Source organism: Sinohyriopsis cumingii, chromosome 3, assembly GCF_028554795.1.
Source record: "Sinohyriopsis cumingii isolate HCF-2022 chromosome 3, ASM2855479v2, whole genome shotgun sequence".
NCBI lineage: Eukaryota > Metazoa > Mollusca > Bivalvia > Unionida > Unionidae > Sinohyriopsis > Sinohyriopsis cumingii.
The window spans coordinates 150,733,362-150,754,998 of record NC_142963.1 but is presented as its reverse complement, the minus strand read 5'-3'; the positions used below and the strand labels follow the sequence as shown (position 1 = coordinate 150,754,998).

The window sequence follows — 21,637 nt, the reverse complement described above, 5'->3', positions numbered from 1 at the left end:
AACTTGTGGTGTGAACGTGTATAGGATGTATCCTTGTTGAGCCTGATTTGATTTTCCAAGATCTATTTGATAACTGCCTTCGATTACGTCACAAACTAGATTAACCGCGATTGTCGATGTTATATTAACGATTCCCGGAGATACATGTCTGCCGCCGCCGTGTGGATCATTATTATATCTAAGAACAGTTGCTGGTGGAGTTATTTTTGTCCATGCATCAAGTATTTTAGGAAAGAACTCATCAATGACATCATTGACAAATTTTCTTAATCCATTTGGATTATAATCAGGGAACTTAAACGTTACAATGTCAGCTTCGGGTATTTTGTATTTGGTTGCGAAAAACCTTCTGATGATTCAAAAACCAGGTTTATGATTCTGTTATGAAAATATTCAACGGTATCAGCTATATGATTTAAAATTTCTATTCGTTTAATAATTTCTTCACGCGTAGATGTCAAATCAGACAAATATTCATGAAAAAGGGCACGTAAATTAGCTAGTTGTTCTTCGTGATCTGAATTTATGATATTAATGACATTATTGATATTTATATCGTAAAATGAATTATACAGGTTATTACCGTCATCAGCGTTGTGTAAAAGCCAATAATGTTCACCAATATTATTGACACGAAATTGATCACGTTTATCCCATACCCGTTTTTCTATGTTCCACCAAAAACTTGTATAATTCATTTTAATATTATGATGAAAACTGTTCGTTGATGTAAAATCAGCCCGAGTTGGTTCTGGTATCTGTGCAGGTATTTGTGGTGTTATTTCAGGCCAGCCTAGTACGGATCTGATTGAAGATTGATAAATATCAACGACGTAATCAGGGGAGTTTATTTCAACCGTCGAGGACAGGGTCGGCTCATGAACATTAATTGATATTTTTGCTTCTTTTCCTGTTATTGATTTTATTCTACGAGCAAATTCATCATTGATTTGTTCGACCTCATAACTACCAGTTGGTATTCCAACAACAACCCAGTCAGGTGTTCCATCGGGTTTGTTTTTATCAGCAAATACAAGCGAATTATTTGCTGGTGTACCATTAAATGATCTCGATCTGATGTTTGGCCAACTATAGTATACTCGTAATTGCGCTAGTGCAATTTCATTCGCGCGAATTGCAGTTGGAAAATTGATGTTAAATTCAGGATTAATCGAGCTTACCGAGATCATCGTGGTCTTGTGCGGGGTTGTGTTCGTCACGATCTGCTGCAGTAATTCCGTCATTATTGATACTCGTACCTTTAATACCAACGCAGTTGTATACGCTAATCATCTCCGAAAACTCAAAATCGGATATAATTCCATCACTGAGACTCGCTGATAACAACGAGGATAACCTCGTGTATGCGACAGTTGCTATGTGTAATTTTATCTTGTAATCGGATAATTTTTCATTCGTGCAAGTACATATTTTTTTTGCAATGATATTAAGCACACCTGCAATTGTCGTAGTTGCACAAACACAAATAGTCACAGCTACTGGTGCCATCATTGTTACCGCGGATAATATTATTCCAGCTCCAGCAACAACAGCGGATACCGAGTAAACAACAACGTCGATGATAACTAATCGTCGTTGATACTTTTTTATTTTTATTGTATATTGTTCAACTCGATCTTTCAACGCTGCCTGCCATTCACGCGCTTGATTGTACCTAAATCTTTGAACGTCGATAGTACTTATTATATTTTATGCAGTAACCAATTGAGGTGTTTCAGCTACAAATTCCAAGCACCACCAGAAAGATGTTGCGGTTAATTTCTTATCAGCTGCTTCCAGAATAAATATTTCCTCGGTTCCGTTATTTAATATAACAGATACAACCCCGGAAAACTTATCAGTTGAATGACGCCATGGAAACGTTGTAAATATTTCAAATTTTGCACTACTAAACACAGACATCCTGTACACGCCAGTGACTGTTGCGGTATATTTGATAGTTTTATTTTGCTGCGACCATGTTGCAAATCCCGATGATACCGTGTATACGATGTTTGTAATATGCCCGGAAGTTATTCCGGCTGGAATTTTGATCAGACTGGTTTTATTAACAATTTCAGGAATTCCCGCTACGATGTCTTGCTGTGTTTATTTAATCGTGTCTAGGTTAGTATTGATATCAACGAGTTTCATGTCAACGGCGTGCGGATCACCAAAAAATTCCTCTGTGGTTTCATTAGTTTTTCTAAAATTTCTACGGAGATTTGCAAACGCGTTTGTGTGAACGTCATACTCGGCCCGCAACGTGGATAATTTACCATATACGGTGCCATAGTTGACGTCGACGTATTTTTTTGTTGCTGCGTCTTCGTCGGATGTTGGATCTCTTAGTACTACTATCTTATTTCCGTTCATGCTAAGTTCACCTGTCATTATGTCACCGGTATTTCTTACGCGATTAGCGACAGCTGCTGTAATTTGATTTCTGATGGTTGTAAACGACATACTTGAATCTCTGATTCTGCCGCTGTCAGTAAACACGGGTATATTATCCGTAACTGCACCAAGTACTCGTCGAATTATATCATTCCATTTGATATTGCTCGTTTTTAGTTTACCATGTTGATCCTGAAAAATAACAACCTCATCTGAGTCAACTCCAGCCAGGTTCATAATATCAGCGAGGTCATCCTTAGTCGCGTACTTTGACAGATCAACGTCATCGGGCTTTTTCTTAACGCGGGAAGATCTTCTTCCGTAAATATCAACCATTATATAAGATGTAAGATCTGTTTAAAACCAAGCGGTTTCTTGTATAATCATGCACGACTTTCTGTGGCGGTTTGGATGATTTTGATATAGCGTTAAGTACATTAATTACTTCACGGCCGCATATTGGCGGATCTGTCATTGTTTGTGTGGGTAGCGTTGAATACCAAACTCTGCAACCAGAGGTTCTTGCGTGAAGTGGTGCAACATACTTGATAAATTCAACAGGTGGAGCTAACCCGTATGAATCAAAATAAACGATTCCACGTGGATCAACCGCGTATGACACCCAATGAGTGCCGGGTCCGGAACGTTCGTCGAGATTAATAATACCTGTTTCGAGTTTGTTTGGTTGTTTTGGTAATTGATCTCGCATGAAAACACCTTTAAGGCTTTTATTTTTAATCGTTTAGCAGCATCAAGTAAATCAAAATTTGATGCTGGAGCATCTAACGTGGAAGCCTTAGACCTCTTCCCCAACGAGATCCTGGCAATCTTAAGCCGCGTCCCTTTTTTTTAATTCCATTTCCTGTTGCTTTCTTGAGAGCCATTCCAGCAGCTGTTCCAACAGCACCAAACGCGGCTGCTTTTGCTACGGCTGGCGCGGCAGCAGCTATTAACGCTGGAATAGCCGCGAGAAGTGGAAAAATACCACCTGTTTTAATTGAGTCTTTAACCGCACCCGCAGAGAGATTAAGTTTGACGCCTGTTTTTGATTGTTTAGCGTCGTTGAAATGTTTAAGCTGGCGTTCTGATAATGATAGTTTATTTTGACCACCCGTGATCTGATCTCGCTTTAGTGATATTTTCATTCCGCAGTTTTTTGCTGAATTTGATTGAAGGTTTTTAATCTGACCGTGAGTCAGACTGACACTAACGTGATGATATGGCATTTTATGATAAATACTTACCACACTCCAAATGGTGATTAAAGATTTTCCACTGGTGCATCAACGAATCTCATTCGACCACTACCACCTTCAAGTAATATGGCTTTATCGCTGAGTATAACCGCGATTGCTCTATAATTAACATTACCCGTATCTAATGTTGCTTTAAGATGTATATCAACGACAGATTGTTTTGATAGATCAAGATGCTCCAGTGAAAAATAATAAATCGGATACAATTTTTTAAAATCATATTGTGATATTTGCAACCCAGTATCAACATTTTGATCATGTCCCATAAATGACATCAAACGATGATATGCACGTCCTATATGATTTTGTGCATAATTTAGTTGTATATTCTCTGTTGGTTCTTGTTGTCCGTTTATCCGTAAGGAAATATTTGTGAGACCTAGTTGGTCAAATATCATACAAGAGTGAGTTTGTGAGTTTAAACGATTAGTTTCCTGAAACGCAATAAAAATATGCCGTGGTGCAGAAACACCTTGTTGTGATGCTATATGCCATGTAAACTGACCGTTAACGTTAGTTTGCATACTATCTGTGCTTGTTATTAACCATGACAACAAGGATTTACCACCTGTGTCCATGAAAGAAATCAATTTTTGTTCTTCTGCGATCGTTGGAGTCATTACCGGCATCCACAGTGAAAGTTTCGATAATATTACTTTACCAGCATCACCAATAGGTCTCCACAGAGCATCGTTATCATCGTTCTTTCTTACAAGAACAACCGTGTGTCTAGCTCCAAAAATAACCTTTTTAACATTCCTGCAAAATCCAAAAATGTTTTATAGTGGAATTGTACATGAAAAACCTCTATTGCCTTCTAGCAACATATTTCTACGTGCTGCAAATCCCAAGTTGAAATTTTCATTAGAACCATGAACCACCGGCCACACAGCAGCATCAGCGGTATTGGTTTCGTTTCTTGGTCGTCTTATATTATACGGATCGCTTTCAGGGTTATCAGAATTATCTTTCACAAACATCATTGTGGGACCTGCTGATCTTGTATAATCATCAGAATATCTTGCCAACCCTATTATTGTTGTAGCAACGTCGACATCTTTCTCAATCGATTCGATATTTTTTCCATCAATCATATAAGTGGCGCTATCAAATAATGCCATGATCCCGTTGTTGACAAAACCAACTTTTACTGGATCTAAGTAATTAGTATCATCCGTTTTTATAATTGTACCTTCTACCTCAATAAAAGCCTCAGCGGGTAGAAAATATCTACTTGTGTCATGAACTTGTAGTTCAATTCTTCCACGTTGATCTGGTACTCGTGCTTCATAAGAATAAAACTGATAATCACGTACCGATTCATCCTTAAGGACAGGTGCTTCCATGTCAAATGCTGTGTCGGATACGCGCTTGAACATTTTATTATAATTATTTTCGTCTAACACGTTGATTACCGCGTTCGGAAAATTCCACCTCGGGAAATTCCACTTCCGGATATCAAACTTGAGATATTATTTCCCGATTCACCGAGTCATTGATCTGCTAACGCTGCTAGTTTTTGATTTGCAGCTTGATTTATTATTTTACTTACGCCTGCGAGCATAATTTCAGTACTTGGTAATTTTACTGGTGGTTGTCGTTTTCGTCGCAATAATCGTGCTAGTCTATCTTTGATTGCCGAGAACGCCTTACCAGCAACATTGACAACTGCACCAGGAGCTTTTTCACGAACAATATCAATAGCTTTCATCGATAATTGTTTTGCAATAGGCGCTGCTTTTGGGGCTAAACTTGTAAATAATCCCTGAATGACATCGCCAAGTCCATCTCCGTAAATAACCCTATAGATTGGTAATCGTGAGTTTACCGCTCTGACCGATACGGATTTACGATGATTATTGTATACGATCATGTTATCTTATTTACCATTTATCTAATCGCAGTGACTAATCATCAACGAGCTCATCAATGAGTCCTCGGTAAACGCCAATATCCATAATACCGCCTTGAAATAATCGCCGGCAAATATCAACTGCTTCATTGGTTATTTCTGTTGAGTTATTTCCGGCACGTTTCCCCCCCCCCCCCCATGAGAACTTCTAACCGTGACACGTCATTGATAATATTATCAGGACAAACAAAATTATTTTCTCCTGGCACTGCAGTCAGAAAACCACTTCCTACAGCGCCAGGAGGATCATCATCATCCTCCCCCTCCAACCGTTCTCTTTTTTCTGTTGTTTTCTTAAATAGTCTTAAGGGTGATTTTTTTTTTTTTTTAAGTATCTTCTCAGACTTCTCAAGTTCCAACATCAACCTTTGCTGCGGTGAAAGTTCTTCCTGCTGCGGTGGAGGAAGTTGATACTGAGAGAGTTGTTCTTGTTCTAGTTGTTCCAGACTCTCTCTGTAAAGTCTTTTTACTTCTCTACCAAGACTTTCGTATTCTGAACCTCTAGCTTGTTTTTTGTTGTAATATACGCGATATATCCATTTAATGAAATTATCATCAGTTACTTTTTCATGACTGGGTTTTAAAATACTAGATTTATTAAATATACCAAATAATATCATTTCAGGTAATTTTTCTCTTTCAGTATTTCTAATATCTTCAACAACCCCTTCGTTAAATCTTGCAATTAATTCTAAGTTTTCTCCTGCTGGTTTGGGTTTAGATGCATGTTCTTTTTTTACGTCGGCTTCAGTACGAAGTTTTCCAATACTTTCAAGTATTTCCTCACCAACATGTGGAGGCTGAGCCGCAGCTATATTAGTTGGAAGATCTCGTAAAATCTCCTTTGTCTGTTTAGTTCTTCTTGCTATTTTTTCAGTCTGCGCTACAGTTTGTTTTGATACCGGAAGAAGATCTTCTTTGATGATGACAGTTGTAGCTTTCTCAGTAGCTGCAGTGACGGGTTTAAACAGATTTTTAGTTTCTTCTTCGTACTCAACTTGAGCTTCTTGCTGCGCTTGTAGATTTTTTCTGAATGAATCTCTAACAGGAAGAAATTTTTTAATTGCTTCTAATCGTTCTCGAGCTATCCTTGCAGTATGAGATTCCGGATGTACCATTTTATTATAACATAATGATTTAATTATAGCAGCAGAGGGGCTGATGACCTCATTTTTTGGTCAATATTTTTTCTCTCTTTTTTTTGTAACAAAAGGGTGACCATTCCCCACAGTGGTCTGTTCAGCCCCTCTGCTGCTAAATGTGACAGGCAATCCAACTACCAAATGGCATCCAACTGTGTCTAAGGATTGCATATATAATTGTGACACACAATCCAGCTACCAAATGGCATCGAGTTCTGTGCAAGGGTTGCAGAGCTAGGCTGGTTACAAGAAGAGTGAACTGATGGACTGACAGGCAGAAGGATGAAAATAGAAACAACGATTGCTACAAGTATTTCATGTGTCAATGCAGTGCCTTAATGACCCTAAAACCTTAGTCAAGAAACCAACTAGCCAGATGAGGTGTGTATAGTAGCCTACATTACCAACTTACCTACATTTGTTGAAGGTTGATCAGCGGGGCTCTTTGGCAATACTGCTACAAAAATAAAACAAATTAAATATATGACTAGAATCATTTTAATACAATGGAGAAATTAACCAAATATCTATGAACTGAGAATTTTGCACAAAGAGTCTTGCATACCTATTAAGTCTGAACAAAACTAACATCTACAGAAGGAGATTTAAAAAGTTGATATATTTGTCGCTTTTTTCTTATATTATTTAAGAAATTATTTAATAAAAAGACCATGGGGAGAGAGTAGCTTTCAGGTTGTTGTTGTTGTTGTAGGGTTTAACGCCATTTTTCAGCACAATATAGGCTATACATGGCGGCCAGTATAATTGGTGGAGGAAGAACCCTGGAAAACCCCGGGAAGAACCACCGACCCACGAGAAGCTACTGGCAGGCTTTCTCACGTACCAACGTTATAGCTTTCAGGTTAATACTCAGGTAAATGAAGGTCATCAATGTTTTATTCAGCATCAATGGGTTTTTTTGGGGAGGGGTCTCAGACAGAATAGCTATCTGGAATGTGACCTCTGTATAAACAATGCTTTTTCTGATGTACCTCCCTCCCCCTCAGATTGTGTGTAAGGATTTTGTATATACATGTGACAGGCAATCCAACTACCAAATGGCATCCAATTATGAGCAAGGGTTTCAGATCTAGGCTGGTTACAAAAAAGTGTGAACCAATGGACAGACAGGCAGACATGAAAATGGGAAAGATGATTAGTACAAGTATTTCACATGTCGATGCAGTGCCCTAATGACTTTACGAGCTTAGTCAATAACTCATCTAGTAAGATGGGGTATTTGTAGTAGCCTGTATTAACAACTCACCTAGCAACCCATCAATTAAGATAGGGTATTGTAGTAGCCTGTATTAACAACTCACCTAGATCTGTCAAAGGCTTTAAAGCGGGACTCCTTGACTGTTCTTCTGCAACAACAAAAACCCATAATAAATATATGATTAGAATCAATTTACCATAATGAATGGAGAAATTAACCAAATATCCATGAATTGAGATATTTGCACCAAGAGTCTTGCATACCTTTAAGTCTGAACAAATATAACATCTAGAGATGGAGATCTAAAAGGTTAATTTATTTGTCCCATTTTTCTTATACTATTCAAGAAATTATTTAGTAAAAAAGACCCAGGGGAGCTTTAAGCTTAATATTATTTCATTGGTAAAAACAATGTCATCAGTGTTCCATCAATGGGGAGTGTCTCAAAATAGTTTTCTGGGATGTGATCTCTGTGCATATCATGCTTTGAATCAGCACCTTCAGTTTGTTCAATTCAGATACAAAACTCTAACCCCATTGCATTCAGCTTTTAAAACTTTTGAGAAACAACTGAGAGAAAAGTCTGCATATAACATATGCTTTTTAGAAATTCCTTTGTGTAGATTTGGAGAATGTAAACATTATTTTTCACTGATTTAATTGCTTCTTTGTTTTGAGACATAAATTTATCAGTTTTCATCAAAAATCAATCTGATATGAAATATACTTTACAAAAACCGATGCAACACATATTCTTAAATTTATAATGAGCATAACTAATTATTTTATCTCAAAAATCATTTTATATGACTGATATAATTTATGTAAAAAAAAGTAAATATTCTTGCCAGCTCTTTGACTTTTCTCAACTTTCTGTGATTGAAGGTTCAGTTTTGACTGGACAACCTTTTTGAACATATCAGCTTCATCATCACTAGCAAAGTTAAAACCTGCATGACCATCCTGAAAATAAAATTTATGTAAATCACAATGATGTATTTGCAAATGCACAGTCCCTTTTGTATTGTCTTACTTGAAAAATGTTGCATAACTTTAAATTCAATATATGACCTTGACCTTTTGCTTGATGATCAAATAAGCGTGTAATGTCATATGGCAAAAATATTTATAAGACCAAATGCAATCTATTTATGCAAACAGAACTTACAAATGATGTACCCATTTGAAACAATTATACCTTAGGGGTAATCATGGATGGAGAGATTGGGTCATGGGTCATGGGTATTGTGCATGCCATTTCTGTTTAATACTTTTCATGGAATAATAATTTGCATGGATTTTAGAGTTGCCGCAATTAGTATATTCAAAGACGTTACAAATGTTATCCACCTTTGAAAATGAAAATAATCCCACTACCACAACACAAATGTATCATACATATTCACTTACAAGTCCAGTTCAACAACAAAGAACAAAGATCTAGGTCTATGCAGTTTGCAGTTGGACTCTACTTGTGAGTATATACGGTAAGTAATGAAAAAATATATTTTATTGGTAAAATCACTCAAATTTTAACCCCACAAAATTTTATGCACAGTTAACTTATATTAATATGCCTTATCTTTGCTATAAGCTTCCAGTAGTGTGTCTTCTTAGGACAATTCTGTACATCTTTATATCGGTAATATTCCTGGCATTTCTTGTATTTATCTGTCTTCTTTAAAACAAAATATGGTTTGCCTTAAAGGATACTCACGTCTGTTTCAAAAGTATGGAAAAATGACTGAGAAGTCTTGTATACAAGTTGAAGGTAGAGTTCCTGTTCCCAAATTAGCTCTAACTTCTGCAGAACAAAAAAATTATACAATAAATATCATTTGATAAAAATGTAACGTGTCCAGTGAGAAATGTGTCAATATGACACATATGCCCCTGCTAATATGATACAACTGAAGGGCAAAGTTCCAAGTCTCTGACATTTTTAGAAACCTATGATAGTTCTTCAAAATATAGGCATTAAACCAAATATGGTTTGAATCAATAAAGTTCTTTACAAGATAGTGACACTGAATGACAAACTCCCAAGTCCAACAGGGACCATAACAGGATGAAATTTGGTTGAAAAATGGTGAAAATCAAAATTACTCCAAGGTTTTTGTAATGTAAAGTCAATTTCTTTTTTTTAGTCCATTAAGTTCTTCAAAAGTTGTTGAGTGGATATTAAATTGTAATGCTTCACATCAAACACGAGAACTTAATTCTGTGACCCTGTGCCAGAAGATAGTAAAAGATCAAACTTAATCAAGGTCATCTGAATGTAAAGACTCCTACCAAATTTTGCTTCAATCAACTCCGTTAAAGGTTATTGATTGGAAACTGCAGTGCAAAGTTCTCAATCTAACAGGGGCCATAACTCCCAAAATAATTTGGTCCGAACAGATGAATACTGAATTTGACCTATGTCTTTTTAATGGATATCCCCTCACCAAATTTCATTTCAATTAGTCTTTTGAAAGTTACATAATGGAAACAAAATTTAATTAAAGACAAGACGTGACCATATTTGCTTGCCAAGGATCATCGATCTACAGACAAAATGCATCGGTGACATATGGCTAGTATAGATATAACATGGTGGGATGAAACAGACAGACATGAAAAACACTTAAACCTCCTTCTTAAGGGCAAGGCAGAGACATAACAATTATTTGTTGCAGTACAGTTGTTAAAAATCTACAAACAGTGACCAATATTCCATAAACGCTTTAAAATTCCATAAATGTTACAGTGACTACGTGGTACCATGGGAATAAATTCCTTTGTTCATTAATTGCGAAAATAATTACTATTGTAAAATTTGTGAGACCAAGTAACTTATTCAAGTTAAATTTTACACAGTAAGTAGTTGTTCTGGTAACAGTATTTAGAATGGTTTAGGATCTGATATGATCAGACACGTTTTTTTTCCATTGTTATTTATTCTCTCAACACTAAGGAAAGTAAATATGCAGATAAACTTGATTTATCTAAACTTCATTTATTCATATTCCTTTATCGGTTTATCCAAATATGTATTTCCTCCAATCCTGGAGATTTGTTAACCCAAACTCGTTTACCCGATTTCCAGCTTATTTTATGAGCTTAGTTAAATGAGGAATAACTACTATACATATGATTTATTGAATACATGTGTTATTCCATCAAAAGTGTCTTAATAATATGCAACACCAAAGGAAAATAACAAGAACTCTTACCACAATATCATAGACTCGCATGAAATAGCTTCGTTTCAAATTGTCCTTGACAAAGCAGACCACACCGCAGCAGAATTTGTCCCATGTCTGGTGATCAGGTGGGGAGGAAAGATACAGCTGAACTACTCCTGTGGATAGTGTCTGTTGCAAAACAGCATAAAACTGGGATACAACTTACTGGCACAGACTCACTTATAAGTAGAATCCTAGTACAAACTGTACTAAGCCAGATCTGTCATTACATAATACGCTAACATATCTGGGTCTATGCAGTTTGCTAAGAGTGATCAGTAGAACATAAATAAAAATGGTGACTGACCGGCACATTATGAGATGGCAAATCAGGGTCTATATTGTTTGCGGATGGACTTTTTCATTGAATGTTACATGTATACCTATAGCATCACAGAACAAAATTCTGGTTGTGTAATAACACTCAGTTACAAGTCGAGACCAACTGCAAAATTCACAGAATTGGATCTGTCATCACGTAATGTACCTTCTGATCTACGTCTATGCAATTTATTAGGAGTAATGAGTACAACAAAACATCATAGACCCTCATATACCAGTGCATTGTGGGACAGTATATCAAGGTCTATAATATTTGCAGCTGGAATTTGCTTATGATTAAGTATACATGGTAATTGTTCACAATTTACGATGGAATGAACATGTGTGCAAGACCTATGCAAAAAAAAAAATAAATATTCTCTGCGGTTATTAAACATAATTAGACCGTATTTGTCATCTTTAATATATGATAACGTATTATATATTTTAAAAAATTATTTAAAAAAAACTATATTTAACCATATCAAAATTAATGCAATGATGTCCAGGGAAACACCTCTGATAGGAATGTTTACAAATTATTTGGTCAGAATAAATAAACATAAATTTACCCCTTATAACATTTGGCATGAAATTAACAAATTTCTAACAGTTAATAAAACATTTTTCCTGAAAAGGCTAAATTTTGCACCAAATTTCAAAAAGCAAACTCCAGTGTTTCTGCAGATATTATCTTATGTTAGAGAGTGAGGCAATGTTCCATTTTCTTGTTAGAGAGTGAGGCAATGTTCCATTTTATGTTAGAGTGAGGCAATGTTCCATTTTCTTGTTAGAGAGTGAGGCAATGTTCCATTTTATGTTAGAGAGTGAGGCAATGTTCCATTTTCTTGTTAGAGAGTGAGGCAATGTTCCATTTTCTTGTTAGAGAGTGAGGCAATGTTCCATTTTCTTGTTCCCAAACCAAAGAACTATTTTAAAAAGTGTTCACTAATCCAGTTCATCTCATTTTGAACAGGATTGCAAAGAAAACAGAAGAAAGTTTAACAGTAAGTTAATTTTGCTATTATTTAGCAAACGTAAAAGTCTTGGTTTAATTTAGATACGTGTATTGTACCCACTTCATGTATATACGCCGTCCGCTTCATTGCTTTTTGCTAACTATACTGTATAAATAAGTTTGTAAATAACTCAGTTTTATCATGGTCTTGTATATAAATGTCTCAACATATTGTTGAAACATACATAATGTAATGAGCATGATTTTACTGTACTCACTCTGTACAACATATTGTGGAAACGTACAAAGGTAATGATCATGATTTTACTGTACTCACTATGTACAACATATTGTGGAAACGTACAAAGGTAATGAGCATGATTTTACTGTACTCACTATGTACAACATATTGTGGAAACGTACAAAGGTAATGAGCATGATTTTACTGTACTCACTATGTACAACATATTGTGGAAACGTACAAAGGTAATGAGCATGATTTTACTGTACTCACTATGTACAACATATTGTGGAAACGTACAAAGGTAATGAGCATGATTTTACTGTACTCACTATGTACAACATATTGTGGAAACGTACAAAGGCAATGAGCATGATTTTACTGTACTCACTATGTACAACATATTGTGGAAACGTACAAAGGCAATGATCATGATTTTACTGTACTCACTATGTACAACATATTGTGGAAACGTACAAAGGTAATGAGCATGATTTTACTGTACTCACTATGTACAACATATTGTGGAAACGTACAAAGGCAATGAGCATGATTTTACTGTACTCACTATGTACAACATATTGTGGAAACGTACAAAGGTAATGAGAATGATTTTACTGTACTCACTATGTACAACATATTGTGGAAACGTACAAAGGTAATGAGCATGATTTTACTGTATTCACTATGTACAACATATTGTGGAAACGTACAAAGGTAATGAGTATGATTTTGCTGTACTCATTAAAAAAAGAAAAGAATTTTCCTGCATTATATTTACGCAGAAGTATGTTTTCATATTTGACAAAGAAAACACCCGAGAGAGAGAGAGAGAGAGAGAGGGGGGGGAGGTATTTAGTTTATTAGCAGTCATGAAATAATAGCGGGCTACAAGGTAGATTAATTTAGCAAAACTGCGTTAGACTCCATAAATAAAGACATTATTATTATTATTATTATTATTATTTCAAATTTCTCCTGTGTCACTTCGCTAATTCTGCACAAAAAGTCACAAGGCAACTTTTTTTGTGATAAACTGAATCTAATGAACAGGCACATAAACAGATATATGAGTGGACAGAAGGGAACACACACAGACACGCCTGTTAAGGAGGTCACCTCCATTAAGAAATCACCTGTCTCACAATTTCACATTGCCGCCTTTATGTCCTTATTACTGTAAATAAATAAAGATGCGTGAAACAGCCTCAAAGAGATGTTATGTTTTACTATGCTGCTGACGATAGACATTGTTAATAGTGAAGTATGTTCAACTACTAATACACGTTGATAAAGAGATCCAGGTTTCACCATGAAGATAACTATTGTAATATACAATTTTATACATGTAGATAGTTCAAACAAGGTTAGAATCCACTTTCAAACAAAAGGAGTATGTTTTGCTTACCACACATTCCTGTCCAAGTAAAGTCAATAAAGCATCATTTTCCTCAGGTGAAAGTAGCAGAGACGGTTGATTTGTTGCCTTCTTTCTGGCTACAGATTTACCACTCACACTGGACATATTTCATGTTTTGATCTACACGCCTGATTACAGGGAAGTACAGCACAACGAACAGATATTTATCAGCGGTCTATATATTACTTATTTTTGTTTATCTATGCATTTCAAATCGCATTTCAGAAGTTACCATATATATTCACTTAGCAGTTGAGTCCGGTTACAAAGAATATAGACCCTCATCTATGTTTACACCTAACAAACTGCGAAGATCCAGATCTGCCAGTGCGTTATGCGAGCGCAGATCTTGGTTTGTGCAGTTTGCAATTGGATTTGGCTTATGAGCAAGTATATATGGTATGGGTAGATAATCATACTATGTTATAACCGAGTTTGATATGTAGCGAACTTAAATTTTAGAACGTATTTTGTCATGATTACTCGCCACATTTTTCCCATGACGATAATTTACGATTATGTACTTTAAATCTAATTTTTGATAACTTTTTGGGGCAAAATCTCTATCCAAAACTAAACCTAACCACAATACCAACAGAGCTTTTACAACACATACCCGATAAACCAATCACAGTAGAAACAATGTCTATTTATCTAGTGATTAAATTGTATACTTTTAGCAATACAGTAATTATGAGTGGCATGTACAGCTAAGGCTGAAACGTCCACATATGAAAACAGCTTGCTTTAGTTTACTGCCTGTATTGAATGACTGAAAACTCTTAAATAGCTTCAAGAAAGACACGTACTACAAAATGTCGGATATATTCAAGAAGCACGTGTCTTACAAACTGCCGGGTAAACTCAACAAAGACACGTCTTAAAAACTGTTGGATACAGCCAACAATGATGGGTCTTACACACTGTCGGATATATGCAACAAAAACGTGTCTTGCAGTCGATATATTCGACAAAGACGAGTCTTACAAACCTTCGTATATATTCAACAAAGACATGTTTAACAAATTGAAGAATATTTCAACATAGACGTTTCGTACAGTCAGATATTTTCAGCCAAGACAGGTCTTACAAACTGTCGGATATTATCAACAAAGACGTTTGTTAAAACTGATATATTCAAACAAGACACGTCTTACAAACCGTCCGATACATTCAAGACGGGTCTTACAAACTAAAGCATGCCGGACGTACAAGAAACGAAACAGGCGCAAAAGTTGAGTACAGCATGCACATTATAATAACTGTTCAGTAAAATTAGAAGGTATGAGGGGATACGCCTTAATCATTTTGAGTCGACAGCATCATTTCAGTTATTGCAAACCCATGTTCATGTTTAGACATTTGGGCAAATGTCTCAACCATGTGCATCTTTTTACTCGAGTAGCGACCTTTTAATTATGAATGTTTGACCTTAAATAATAAGCATCACTACTGACCGAAAAGAATTTCCAGGAATCCAACATTAAAGACCGTTTCTTCAGTTGGACAGCTGAATATTGTAACCATCTCCGATATTCTTGAGAATTTCCAACAATCCAAACTCTGTAATAAATATATTTTTCTTGCATGTCCAAGTTAAGATAATTGCAAGGTATCCCAAAGTGCAGACCAAAATTCTGTGTCATGGCCATTGACCTATATCATGATTTGAAAAGCAGCTAAAATATACCCACGTGCTAAGTTCATCTTTATAAGTGGCATTACTTAGGAAATTCATCAAAGATATACACAGAGGATTTGATATTTTAAAAAATCCATTTATACTGGTTTAATTTGTTTTGTTTGGTGTTTTACAGCACAGTAACACAAGTCGATTATTTTAGTATCAATGCAATTAGAGTAAAGTGTCTTATCCATGAATATACCAAGGTCGCTGACTAGAGGACTGCCATGAGACTTTAGAAACACATGTATCCCAAGGTCAAGTTGGTCCTAAATGAAAACGATGCTGCAAAGACATTCAATATGACTACTACAATGTCCGTCATGTAAATGTCATCACTACTCCTCCTGCATTGATTCTCATATTGACGTGGGTTTTCACAATTTATATATATATATATATATATATATATATATATATATATATATATATATATATATATATATATATATATATATATATATATATATATATATATGGCCACCCTGTTAGTCATCTGGAAAAATATTGATGTCGCAACACAGTTTAAATGGAAAGTTATATTGACATGGGGTTTTTACCAGAAAACTCTTTATAATGTATAGCATTTTTTTAAAAGGTGCACATCTTAGTAAGACCAAGCTATGTACTCTTATAATCACAATTACACCTGTCACTCATGCACCAAAATAAAGGGAATTCAGGTTCTTCGAGGAATACCTAAGAAATACAAGGTCTTTTTTTAATAGCCAGCATAACCAACAAGGAAAACCTGCAATGTCTTTTTCTTTAAAAATCTAACCCTATTCAAAATACGAAACTGTTGAGCGCCACAAATAGATCCAACAAAAGCTAACATGCAGGTCTGACCTTGGACAGCACATCCAACAAAGCCATTTTCCAGGTCTAACATGGAACAGAAGATCCAACAAACCGGACTTCCTTGTGTGACCTGGACAGTAGATCCACAATACGGACTTCCTGGTCTGATCTGGGAAAGTAGATATAACAAAGAGGACTTCCTGGTCTTATCTGGGAGAGTAGAGCCATAAAGCGGACTTCCTGGTCTTACCTGGGACAGTAGATACAACAAGTGCATTGTTTTCTTCTGAAAAGAGGAGGTCGGCTACAGTATAAAGTTAAAAACTGACATGACTTCAATCTAGCTAAAATATTAGTTGTTCATTCTGTTTTATAATCCACCGGCAACTTAAACACAATTTGGTATTATTGAAGTAAACGTTGGGAGAGGGGTCTTATTTGACTGTGATAGGAGTCGTTTGGAAGAATTAATAAAAATATTACTCCAATTTTGGATTTTAAAGGCCAGTTTGGCTTGTAAAGGTCATTTGTTTTGCAATTTATATGAATGACTTAATAGACAGACTGGACGTTATTATGCCATTTGAAACAAGTTGTTTGAATCTAAAATTTAAAACTTCCCCACTAAAATCATGTAGTTAAACATACTGTAAGATATTATTGTTTTACCCTTGTAAAACATGCGCCTAGCTGTCAGAATGTATGTATGTGTATGTAAGTATGTATGTATGTATGTATGTACGTACGTACGTACGTACGTACGTGTAGTGTAGTGTAGTGTAGTGTAAGCCGTAATCTAATTAGCTTTGAAATATCACTTGACAGTAAAAGTAATCAGATATTCCACACTGGATTAGAACTGATACACACCAACAGCTGATTTATGTTATACATTCACCAGGGTTTAAGTTCCATGGGAAATACATTACCAAGGCAGTCTTTACTCCCCTTCCTAGCTGTATTGATGTCTTGTATTTAATAAATAGTATAGAACGCCTTCTGCAGTAATTTTGTAATAACATATAACATTACATGCTGGCAGCGGTAAAACACAGGAATGAAATTATCAGAGATGAAAATGGCTTTATTTCAATTTACAAATCCAGACTTTGACTTTTCGAGACCTGAAACTTTGGACAAGTGGTCAGCGCTTTGAATGCTTTCGTCAAGCGTTTGGACTCGGTGAAAAAGATGAAGAAATTTAAGTAATTACCTTGCTTTATTCCATGGGAAGTGATGCTGATGACATTTTGTCTTCGTTCAACCTGACAGAGGAAGATCAAAAGAAGTGGAAGCCCGTGACAGAGAGATTCGTGCAATATTTCATTCCAAAGAGGAATGTAAATTTTGAAAGGGCAACAGTTAATCAAAGAAAACAGGAAGAGGGAGAAAGTGAACAGTTTTGTTACTGCTATCTATGTGTTAGCATATAATTGTAATTTCGGGCCACTACAAGATGAAATGATCAGAGATCGACCTGTAGTTGGACTGCGAGATTCAAAACTGTCAGAAAAATTGCAGTTAGATGTGAATCTAACTCTAGAGACTGCCATTAGTCAAGCTCGACAAAATGAGGCTGTGAAAAAGCAACAATCAACGATACGAGCAACTGGAGAACGAATGACTGAAATGGATGCAGTAAAATCGTCTTCACTGAAATATGGGAAACAGAAACATAACACCTCAAAAGTTCAACAGAATAATGTCAGCATAAAAGGATGGATGAGATGTAGAAAGAAAGATAATCATTCTCGAGACCAATATCCAGCAAAAGAAGCAGAATGCCACAAGTGTAAGAAAAGGGGACACTATGCAAAATGCTGTCTGTTAAAATCGGCAGTTCGCACAATAGAATCGAGAGCGGAACCTGAATTTCTAGGGACTATTAGCACAAAGAAGGGTCAGCCGTGGCTAAACGCGTGAGATTGAACAACGCTTCACTTTTATTCAGGATTGATACTGGAGCTGATGTGACTGTAATTCCTGAGAGGGATTTACGAAAAATCGGAGACCAAACTCTGATCGAAAACTGTATGACCTGGAAACTCTGAACTTAAAGTGCTGGGAAAATTTACATATGGACTGGAATCAAACAATGCGTTCAGTGTACAAGACATATCTGTTGTAAAGGAACTGAATCAGGCCCTCTTGGGTAGGCCCGCGATTCAGGCTCTCAAGATTATTGAACAGGTAAATATATCCTCAGTAAATATCTCAGATAAAAACTCACAAAATGCAAGCAAAAGTCACGATAAATCTATACATTTAGATAAGGATTATCGCGAGAAATTCCCAAATTTGTTTAAAGGTCTAGGGAAAACACAATGGTTCTATAACATAACTGTGGACAAAAATGTCAAACCTTTTGCCTTATCTACCCCAAGAAAGGTTCCTGTCCCTTTACTGAATAAAGTTCAAGAGGAGTTGGATAGAATGGAAAAAAATGGGTGTTATTTCAAAAGTAGATGAGCCCACTGAGTGGTGCGCGGCAATGGTTGTCGTTCCGAAACCAAACGGTACGGTAAGAATTTGCGTGGATCTAACTAAATCGAATGAATCAGTTAAAAGAGAGAACCATCCACTACCATCAGTTGAAGAATCCTTGCAAAATTAGCAGGTGCGAAGTTTTTCACAAAACTTGATGCGAACTCAGGCTTTTACCAGATAAACCTCCCAGAAGATTCACGCCGCCTTACAACTTTCATTACTATTTTTGGTAGGTTTTATTTTAATCGCATTCCATTCGAAATCGGTTCCGCGCCTGAACTTTTTCAAAAAAGGATGTCAGAACCCTGGAGCGACATTGCGGAAAACTCTGTCACATGGACGATGTTCTTGTTTTGGGGGAATCGCAGAAACAGCATGACGACAGACTAGAAATGGTGAAGAAATCAATGCAATAGGCGGGCGTCACTTTAAACGCTGAAAAGTGTGAATTTTCGAGACCATCTGTTAGATTTTTTGGGCATGTTGTTGACAAAAATAGTTGCAGACCTGATCCGAAAAAAAAATCAAAGCTATAACTGAAATGGAAACTCCGAAATGCGTAACAGAGATGCGACGATTTCTCCATGGCAAATCAGCTTGGCAAATTTAGTCCAAATTTGGCAGAAAAATCAAAACCATTACTGAGCTTTTCAAAAGTAAAAACTCGTGCACTTTTGGTCCAGATTAAGAATAAGGTTTTAGAGATATCAAACAAGAAATTATATCTTCACCAACTTTAGCACACTATGATCCAAACAGAGAAATAGTTGTATCTGCAGATGCATCTTCATTTGGACTAGGTGCTGTGCTACGGCAGAAGCACGGTAGCACTCTGAGACCGGTGGCGTTCGCATCGCGAGGCATGTCAGAAACTGCGCAACGCTATGCTTAAACAGAAAAAGAGGCCCTTGCAATCATTTGGGCTTGTGAAGGCTTCAGTAGCTATTTAATTGGGTCACAATTCAAACTTGAAACTGACCATGAGCCATTAGTACCACTAATGAGCACAAAAATCGTTGGAGATTTACCCCCTAGAATTCAACGCTTTAGAATCCGTTGATGAGATTCAACTTTTGTCTAGTTCATGTTGCTGGCAAAAATCTATTAACTGCTGATGCTCTATCCAGAGCACCTTTAACTTACCACTCTGAGAGTGACAGAGAATTTCAGGCTGAAACTAACGCCTATGTTGATTTCGTAGTTAGTAATATGCCTGCATCAAATACTCGACCTGAGCAAATAAAGTCTGAATATCGAAATGATTCGATTTGCAAAAAACTTGTACAGTTCTGTGAAAACGGGTGTCCAGAGAAATCTGCTGTTGACGGAAATCTTCAATCGGACTGGGCAGATCGAGGTGAATTTAAAATTCAAAATTGTTTTTTATAGTTAAATGCCGAGAACGCGCCAGAACATCAGTCTGGTTGAAAAGACTAAGTACTCAGCTAGAACACTTGGTAAAGTCTTGCCCAAACTGCATCGAAAACTCAAGAGATCAAGCTGAACCAATGATACCAAAATGAGTTTCCAAGTCGACCTTGGCAAAGAGTCGCTTCAGACTTGCTTGAAATAAACGGTCAAACAAATCTCTTGGTGAGTGATTATTTCTCACCATTCATCGAAATAACACAGTTGCAAGGCAAAAGTTCATAAGCAATTGTCAATCATCTCAAATCAATCTTTTCGCGACATAGTATACCAGAAGTATTAGTTTCAGATAATGGTCCGCAATATATATCCGCAATACTCAAAGAATTTGCGACAAATTATTGATTCAGGCATATTACAAGTAGTCCCAAATATCCACAGAGCAATGGTCTCGCTGAAAAAGCTGTTCAAACAATTAAAAGAATGCTTAAAAATGCAAACGATCCTTGCATATGTCGCGCAACACCATTACCGAATGGATACAAACATGCCGAATTCTTGATGGGAAGAAAATTACAAGCCACTTAGCCAATGACACCAAAAAACTTACAACCGAAATGGCCAGATTTAATAAAACTGAAGAAATTCAGATGATGGCATCCAATTATGTGCAAGACCTGCAGAACTATACTGGTTACAAGCAAATTGCCATACAAAGATATGACGTTACCTTCAAGGGACATAACTCTATCAAATATGGAATAGACGAAGATACATCAAGGTCTGTGTGACAATGACGCACCAAATTAATTCAGAATAGGTTGAATGGTTCCTAAGCTCTACGATAATGGAGATTTAATTTGATAGAACAAGGTGAATAGATCTGAAAAATAGCAAATCTAACTGTAGTAGGTAATTCATTTACCAAATGTTATCCAGTTGTGTTTTAGGGTAGCAGAGGTAGCTATAAAAGAAGTGCGAACAGATGGACAGAGAGATGGATGGAAAAACAGAAACAAATAGTGTCAATAGGGTTCTAACATCTCATTACATATGAAATCCTTGTCACAGTTGTCAAATCCTAAAAAAAATTTTATTATTTCTACGATGTATCAATCCGTAAAAGTAAAAAAGAGTTCAGGAAGAAAGTCACCCAAGCGCATTAGCAATGTATTGTAAACATGACAACAGTTGAGATACTTTT

At 36.2% G+C, this 21,637-nt stretch overlaps 1 protein-coding gene across 2 annotated transcripts in view; it reads right to left on the bottom strand.

Moving 5' to 3' along the window:
- Positions 1 to 14,252, bottom strand: part of LOC149804148 (actin nucleation-promoting factor WAS-like) — a 33,790-nt gene extending 19,538 nt beyond the window's left edge. Inside the window, exons 1-6 of one of the 2 annotated variants that reach the window (XM_089954117.1) lie at positions 14,082 to 14,252; positions 11,142 to 11,282; positions 9,644 to 9,730; positions 8,775 to 8,889; positions 8,030 to 8,074; positions 7,120 to 7,161 (exon numbers count right to left, since the gene is read on the bottom strand). In XM_089954117.1, the coding sequence (XP_089810243.1) occupies positions 7,120 to 7,161; positions 8,030 to 8,074; positions 8,775 to 8,889; positions 9,644 to 9,730; positions 11,142 to 11,282; positions 14,082 to 14,198 (547 nt within the window). In that variant the 5' untranslated portion in view covers positions 14,199 to 14,252. Of the gene's footprint in view, positions 1 to 7,119; positions 7,165 to 8,029; positions 8,075 to 8,774; positions 8,890 to 9,643; positions 9,731 to 11,141; positions 11,283 to 14,081 lie in introns of both variants that reach the window. The other variant, XM_089954116.1, reaches the window with a different exon arrangement.
- Positions 14,253 to 21,637: the final 7,385 nt, after the last annotated feature.